This window comes from Trichoplax adhaerens, genomic scaffold, assembly GCF_000150275.1.
Source record: "Trichoplax adhaerens TRIADscaffold_3 genomic scaffold, whole genome shotgun sequence".
NCBI lineage: Eukaryota > Metazoa > Placozoa > Uniplacotomia > Trichoplacea > Trichoplacidae > Trichoplax > Trichoplax adhaerens.
Window position 1 is genome coordinate 6,321,653 of NW_002060945.1, and position 8,706 is coordinate 6,330,358.

General features: G+C 30.6%; 3 protein-coding genes across 3 annotated transcripts; all 3 read left to right on the forward strand.

The window, feature by feature from the left end:
* Positions 1-757: 757 nt before the first annotated feature.
* On the forward strand, positions 758-3,450 carry TRIADDRAFT_54703 (uncharacterized protein; the record flags this gene model as incomplete). Its single annotated transcript, XM_002110527.1, has 2 exons — positions 758-985; positions 3,310-3,450. 2 exons carry the CDS (start codon positions 758-760, stop codon positions 3,448-3,450), a joined length of 369 nt encoding a protein of 122 aa, XP_002110563.1.
* An 893-nt stretch (positions 3,451-4,343) lies between these two features.
* TRIADDRAFT_22197 (uncharacterized protein) lies at positions 4,344-5,551 on the forward strand (the record flags this gene model as incomplete). The annotated part of the gene is made up of 4 exons (XM_002110528.1): positions 4,344-4,551; positions 4,905-4,962; positions 5,098-5,242; positions 5,408-5,551. Coding segments are annotated over 4 exons (555 nt in total), but the record flags the coding sequence as incomplete, so codon positions are not given.
* Positions 5,552-7,782: 2,231 nt separating this feature from the next.
* TRIADDRAFT_7330 (uncharacterized protein) lies at positions 7,783-8,317 on the forward strand (the record flags this gene model as incomplete). Its single annotated transcript, XM_002110529.1, has 2 exons — positions 7,783-8,121; positions 8,243-8,317. Coding segments are annotated over 2 exons (414 nt in total), but the record flags the coding sequence as incomplete, so codon positions are not given.
* Between the last annotated feature and the right edge of the window lie 389 nt (positions 8,318-8,706).

The window sequence follows — 8,706 nt, forward strand, 5'->3', positions numbered from 1 at the left end:
CTAGTTCAGGTTGTAATTGAACTTCTAAAGCATATTTTAGTAATTACCCACGTTAAATTGATTTTTATCACTACTAGAAATTATTTTTGAAGTCACAAAATATTCTATGCAACATTTTCTAGGGGTCAATAAATTCCTAGGCGTATAATGTGTCATCCATAAGTATAGTTTTGAATAGAACGTATAATTTTGATCATCTATAAATTATATCCATCATAATTATTTATTATGAATAAAATGGTAACAACTTTTGATTAGGACTCGCCGATAATTAATAGAGCCATATGGCCTCGCCAGAATTGACTAAAATGGTTAGTTTAATCCATTGTATAGCATATAATGATTTAAAGCGGTTATATAATTATCGTTTAAGTGTATTAAAAGGCGTCTGATGCTACTAAAATCGAAAAATTTCATAATAATATACTTATTGTATAGTATGCATTGTTCTTAGTGACTTTTGAATGCCATAATTTAATTAGACTATCCTTATAGTCGATCATATCCGGTATACGCAGCAAAAAATTTAAATAATAATTTATGGTTATCATAAGAATAACGTAGTTAAGTTGAGCGCTGTACTTGTATGTTGTATATTTGTCCAATTTCATATTTGAGAGTTAAATAAACAGTTACGATAGCAGAATCATTTCTATTTAGAATTTGCGATTCTATTGAATATTCTCTTCTTGGATGAATTAACTAAAGAAAGCTTGGAATCTTCGTAGATCTAACTTAAGTACTGCAAGTCGTAGAAATGGCTTTTTCAAATAGGAATAATGTACGAAGAAAATCTACTTATCATATCGATATTAATGCTGATGGAGGCGCTGAAGTCAAATTAAAAGATGTTCAAGCGGTTACAGATGATGACAGTGACATAGAAGTGGTTTCTACCGATGAAAATTCTCGTCGATATCGCATTTTGGAAGAAAGTCAACTTATCGGCAAATATGTTGTCGATTTTGACGAAACGCAGGACAATGTAAGTACAACGAATAGAATAGGTTATATTTACTTTTCTTTTACGTTATCTTTATACTGCCTTAATTGCTACAATCATTATAATTGATTCGAATTCTATTTTATTAAGCCGATTATCATCTAACTTATCTTTTTGATCGTTCCGATAGCTTCTACACCTTTAATATTAGCATCGCTTCAGTTTATTTTCACCTCCAAACAGTGTACAATATTGAAAGTAGTGTTATACTGATTACTACAAGAATATAATTCAGTAGTTTAGTATGACTTTGTCACATTTTAAGTCAAACACGTGCTGTTAGCCTTTAATTATTGGAAAAAAACTAATATAAATTGGCCTATAATAAGCAAAAATTTAATTTACGCGTAAAATTTCACTTTCTTGTAATTCAGAGTCAGTACGGACTATTTCTTTCTACCTGCAAGTTCCAAATAAACTAAATTTCTCTCTTAATATGGTCTTTACGTCAAAATTGTAATTCTTATCAAAGTCTAGATGTTATGGTACATAGGTAGAATATAGATATTTGTGCGTGTCCTAGTAAAACATACGTTACTCTTAGATATCCTACCAGGTTATGATAAGTTCTTATCGTATTGTTATAAACTTATTTCATATTCCAAAGGCCTTGATTACAAGCTATCAAGAATCGCAAAGTTTACACAATTACGATAATATATTCGCTATTTTTATGTATCCCTAGTAAGCATGATGCCACTATATACCAGCTTGTGCCTATAATATGTATGTATAAATACCTGCATATTATCAATTCGTACATAGAGTAGAGCTTGGGTATCCATTTATTGCATCAGTTAATCTTGATGCGTGTGATATATACCAATCACGAAATTCCAAATTTTAGAAAAATAAGAGCTTTATTGAATCTTATACAAAGATTAACTACACAGCTCTACTCTAGCCGAATACTACTTCTAAAGACTTCTAGAACAAACTAACAGAATAATCTAAAGTTGAATGCTTTTATACTTTTCGTAGCATTCGCAGCTACAATCCGCATGGCAACCTTTTACCTTATTTTACACATAGTTAAATTATTCTTAGTAAGACTATTCTACTGCGGACCATCATTAATCCAATATGGATACGACTACAGTACTTACGTAGACATTATTCACACCAGCCAAAGTACAATGAATTAACCATATCCTAATATATGATTTACAGTTCTATTTTTACCTATAGCCATATTAGTAACTCAACAGCTTACTGTATATAGTCATCTGTACTCTAGCATATATGACTGAAATATTTTTAATAAAGTTGGAATTATTACCACAGTATAACCCATTATTATGGAATTATGGCATGCTGGAGGAATTCTTGTAAGAAATTGTGACATACAAATACAGTGTCTTACATACTGTAGAAGTCGTTTCTAATAATTTTCTTGTCGCTCCCGCTGTTTCCTTTTTATATCAGTTAAAGTATTAGCGCATATATAGCATTAAAGGTCTCTTTCATGTATATGTTGCTCCTCTAATGTGGCCGGATACTAATCCGACGGTATCTGAAAAATTTCTATCAAGTATAACGAGTTTGGATCGTGAAATAACAGACCGCTCTAAAATTTTTACAGTATTCCAAAATCTATGATTTCTAGTAATGATATATTGAGATGGGAAATATAGTAACAATTTGGGATATCTTACATTAATATAGGCAAATTACGAAAGTAGATATTGTCGATAACCACAATAGATACTAGCGCCATGTAGTAGAGGCGTTAGGATAATGTCAATAAGTCACAAATCATAGTATATTATAGGAAATCGATTGGTAATTTCTTTACCGTATTTACTTGTGATCATTTCTTAATTTTTATCCTTCTATAATTATACTCTTACGATAGACATCGAATACTCTGCCCTATAGAATAAATCTCTAAATATAACTGTTCATTTGCTATTGCAAGGGCATTGAATTAAATGTTACCTATATCGGCTAGTTATATCAGTTGTGTAATACAATTGCCCTTTAACCAGTGTACGAGTATGATGCATTAATTTGCATACAAGCATATCAAAAATATCTGTATTTAAGATCTCACATGTTTCAATAATCTATAATCAATTAGTAAGCGATCAAAATTAGTGTGATATAAAAGCATATACTGTATGATTTAAGATTATTTGCATATCTATATTCTATAGTATAGATTATGATTTCAATTGTGGCGTTCTTTCGGAATTTTAATAATATTTAAACAAAGATTGCAATTATGTATAAAGACTTATCTATCCTTATAATTGATTTCTTGGGAAACTAAATCTATCAAATTAATTTTCTATCTTTTTCTTTAGACATTTTGTATTATTGTCAGGCGATTTGGCTCTTATGAAGTTTATCGATTTAATACAGCCAAGTCCCTTTTTGTGCTCGAACCTGATAATTGGATTCGATACCTGGCTGTTAAGATTATGACTAATCAATATCCATTTTAGTTGCATGATATACATATGAAAAATTAATTAAGCTTAAGCTTTAATAATAAAATAATAAAAAATATTTATTCCTTTGATCTCTGCCCTTAACTTATCTTGAAGTATTTTGAATTCATAATTCTTTTAGCTATTGTCGTTAATTGCGTTATAATTGCCTTACCGTATACTATCCCTCTATATGCATCGTAAGTAAAAATCAGATTAAGACTAGTCTCTTTGCTGTTCTTTAAGACATAAGTTTACTTAAATGCTAATTTACATTTAGATACGTAGTTAAGATTTTGAGTTCTTCAATGATAAATGAATCTCTACTTTGATTTCCCTCTAGGGCGATTTTTAACGCGATTTATACCGATAGAAATGCTACTTAAAATTACTGCTCGAGGATTGTTTCGTCATAAATTTTGCTTTCTAAGGGATCTATGGAATTGGCTGGATTTGGTTATTGTTATAGTAGGGTAATTGCATAGTTGCAATAGTTTTATACCGCTACTTTTTTTGTTGTCCTCCTTTCATTCAATTTTGTGTAAAAGCTGTATACAGTATTAAATATTAAATCAGAATATTTTATTAGGTTTAATTATGACTTGTATTCAAAATTATTTCTTGTTAATAGTTCGCTTTATTATAATACTCGTATTAGATATACAGTATTTGTACCAGGCTTAAATGTAATCCCAGGTATCAGCGTTATTCGAGTTCTAAGAGCGATCAGAATGGTGACGATGGTGAAAGGTAAATTAAAGCTATTAAAATTGCTCTTAGTGTAGCAGTATTTAATTTATTTGATCTGGTATTGCGTCTACTTATATTGAAAAATAATGAGATCGGGATGATTGAATAAACCGCTATGTTGGGCTCTCTAACTAAAATTGATTAAAAAAACCTTGATAGGATTGAAAAGCATCGTTAATGCTGTTTTCCAGTCCATTCATATGTTAATAACTGTACTCTCTTTAACGCTGTTCTTCTTATGTGGTGTGGCGCTATTGGGCGTACAGTTATTCATGGGAGTATTAACAAGAAAGTGTTGCTTAACGTATAATGCATCAAATTACAATGGTAGCTATGCATCATTCAACCAGTTTGTGACCAATACGAGTAAGTTTTTCTTGTATTCTAGCAATTATAATTCGCAGTTTATGCTAATTTGACCTATATTAATAAGACGGCAGTGCTATAAAATGTTGTGCTAGGAATGTTTGTGTATAAAATGGCTGATTTCGCAAATTGCCGTTAATAATAAAGGTTAGCGGCAATTTGGCAGTTTCAGGTATTTTACAAAATACCAGGTTTTAAAAGTTTTCGGTAACTTATACGATACTTTCTCTACATATATTTATTGCATATTTGATGCTAACAAATAAGTTCTCTATCTTATTTTACTGCTGATTCTTACGTTTAATATGTTAATCTTGCAGCTGATTCTGAGGCTTTCTTTAAATATTGGATAGGTAATTGGCTTTATATTGATGGTGAAACAAAAGTATGTGGTAATACTTCCGATAATTAGTAAGTAGTGCCATTGAATTTTTTCGTGGCATGTTATTAATATTAGATTGATGGTAATTAGATGTAGTTATAATGTGTAATCAGCACAGTGGGATAATCACAATTCTCTACATATTTATATGTGCTTCCTTAAAGTTTGTGTCCAAGCGGCTATTCCTGCTATGAAGGATTATTTCCTAATCCCGGCCGTGGCTTACTCAGTTTCGATAACTTTCCTCTATCGTTATATGTAAACTTACAAATCGTGACGCAAGATCAATGGGATACAGATTATCAAACCGTATGATATGAATGATCAAACTTACTATTTAGTGTTGTGACAGTACTTTTTTATTAAATTCTATTTATTGAATTAGTGTAATCATGCTTATGTTGTTTCAAAGTTATAGCTATCATAGTTCCGCTATAAATATATTTATGGCGCTCCTTTTTTAATTCGAGTTAGGTTCTTAGAGCTACAAGTATATGGTACTTCCCTTATTTTTTAGCTATCATCTTCCTTGGGAGCGATTATTTATTAAATTTAATATTAGCTGTTGTATCAATGGCTTATAGTAAACAGCAAAAACTTGTAAAAGAACAGGTATGACAACTAACATACTTTACGTTACGAACTGAATTAGTAATACATAGACTATAAGTAATATATAAGTAAATTATTATTGGTAGCTTGCTGTTCAGTTAGGATCATTTTTACTAATTAAATTAATGGCACAGCCTAATAACTTTAATGCTATGTTATTTCTTGAATACCGGTGTAACATAGTAGCGTTGAGGCTATACAACTGGCTTAGGATAAGAATCGATTATAAGATTATATTCAGTTTAAGCTTTAGCGGTATCTATATGGGTTCCCTAGTAGTTTAATAATTCACATTTCTTACTTCCTTTAACTAAATCAGCAAACAAATATCGAAAAATTTATCCAAATGACAAGAAATGAAACGCTGATTCCCTATTTATTAGAAGTCCCACCTCAACTTTGGCAACCAGCAGGACACGCTGGTTGCTTCTCCATTTTTTATTCAAGACTAGCTAAAAAGCCTAAAAAGCCCCAAAAACAACATCAGAATAAAATTTCAGTCAATCAAAGTAAAATCATCGAACCAAGACCTTCCTTCTCTTATACTATAAATAGTAATGACGAAGATAACATGAGGTGCAATGATTTGATAAATATTGAACTTTCCGAAGAAGTTAATGGTAGAGAATATCATAATGCTTTAAAGCCAGCTCCGGAAAATGTACCTGAAAGAGCCTTGGAAAGTAGTCTTTCGGCCAATAATTTAAGATTAGAGAAAATTAGTTTATCTGATGGTGGCAAGAAAAATAACTCTAGTGGTGAGCTCCTGATTCCATGTAATGACTTTTCCGACAAGTTATCAATAAATGGTAGAGAAATTAATTTATCAAAAGCTAGCAATCAGTCCATTCGAATGAATGAAAACAGAAGTAAGAAGCCATATGTATTTATGTATTTTATAATTTTATAAGCCTTTGAGAAATCTATGCGCAATTTAATTATTTAATAAATTGTAGTGTACATTGCGGCTATTGTTAGTTTAGTTGTAAATTTATGATATTTCAATTTCAAAATTGGTAAACTAATAACATCCCACTGTGTTTAACTTGGATTTTTAGATTCTCTTGGGATGGTTGAATATACTACATTAAATTGTGTCATTGCCATACATGCAGTAGCTACAACCAAGAAATCAGCAAATAAAAAATAAGAAAATTCTTATTAAAAATAGTTCAAAGTGTTACTTTTGAGATCTTTATGATTACCTGCGTTCTTTGCGATTTTGTGATTCTGGCTCTTTCTAATCCTTTAACTCCATGGCCATGGGAGATGTATGTTGGCTATGTAAGTAGAATACATTAACGGCAGTATTTTCTGATCGATAGGGATTGAAATTTATTGTAAGTAAAAGTATAACTAATATGAAGATATGCTTAAGCACGGCATTGTCTTTCGCATGGTAAGGCATCAAATTTAAAATTCTATGTTGTAACAACATTTCGTGCAGAATCTCGACATGTTCACATCCTGTACTTGTATATTGATTCAGTATTTACGTCTTTACTCTATTATCGTACATATCGCATTATAATATTAAAATTGAATCCTTAGTAGATAATTTGATTAAATTTTCATTCCATAGTGGAACGCAAACGAATTATACCATCAAGTATTTTAAGAGTTTATTAAATATTAAAAATTTTACGAGTATTATGCTTAATAATAGATACGGTCTAAAACTGCTTATTCAAAGAAAAAGATCAATTTATCATACAATATCACTGTTAATATTGATTACAGCTATTGATGCAATTAATAATTACAAGATTTTGAATCTAATGTTACAAACTGCGGCACTTTCTCTTAAAATAAAGTATCTATTAATCGTTAAAGACTTTTAAAGATATAAGTAATATATAATGAACAAAAATTACCAAATTTATTACTTATGCTTTTATCTATTGTTTAATAGGCATTTGCATCGCTATTTGTGGTGGAAATGGTATTAAAAGTAATAGCACTAACTCCGCATTGTTATGTAAAAAGTAAATGGAATATTCTTGACTTTATCGTTACCGTTATTGGTATAGTTGATGTCGTTTTAACCTTAATGCAGATTTCTACGGCAACTGTCAATGCATTGAGAACTTGCCGCGTGGTATGTTATGAAATTTTCTATATGTGATTAACCTGTTTATTTTTCTATTGACATAATCCATATTTCGTTGAAATTTTGTAATTTATTAGTAGCGATTTGATATAAAGTCATTCTAATATCTATACCAACTTTTTAGTTTCGTGTATTCAAGTTGGCTAAATCATGGCCGGCTATGCGTAAATTATTATCAGCATTGGGTAAAAGTTCGTCAGCAATCATGTATATCGGCTTAATGGTTCTGATTTATATCTACATATTCGCTGTCTTGGGCGTAAAACTATTTGAACCAGGCTATAAAAAAACATTTGGCAAAAATCAGCCTAGATTTAATTTTGATGGCTTCTTTAATTCATGCTTAGTTATTTTTCGCATTATATGTGGTGAATGGTCGGGTCCTGTTAACGATGCTATAAAAGCCACTGGTTCATATGTATCTATCGTATTTTTTCTTTCCGCGTATATTATTGGCAATTTATTGGTATGCTGAATTGTATGGCACATTAAAATTGTATTAATTAGTTAAAATTGAAACTAAAACTGTAGAAAAAGGAATATTAGAGGTATTAATAGAATTGATATCTTTGATTATTTTTTTGTAGGTTTTAAATTTATTTTTAGCTATGTTACTTAGCTCATTGGAGAACGCATCGATTGAAGAGGATAGCATCAATAATGGTGAAGTTAACAACTGTAATAATGGTGATAACGATGATGATAATAAGAAAGAAGGCCTAACTCGAATGCAGAGAATGTCTCGAGCTATGAAAGTGGATAGAGTGTGGGCAACTTTAACTAATCCATGCTACCATCATTCTAGGAAAGAGAAAGACAGTAAATGTTCAGATATAGAAGAAGAACTGATTTCGGTGCCAATCAGTACTGCAAATGAAAATAAAATTGCTTCAGAGACTAGTATTTATCATACCAGCGAAAATGCGTATACAAATCAAGATGGTCCAACAGATACCAAAAGCAATGATAGTAATCTAGATCAAATGGCAATAGATGATAATGGTAATTTAATGATCAGGAACCCTATCAAATTAACTAGTGAGACACTGAT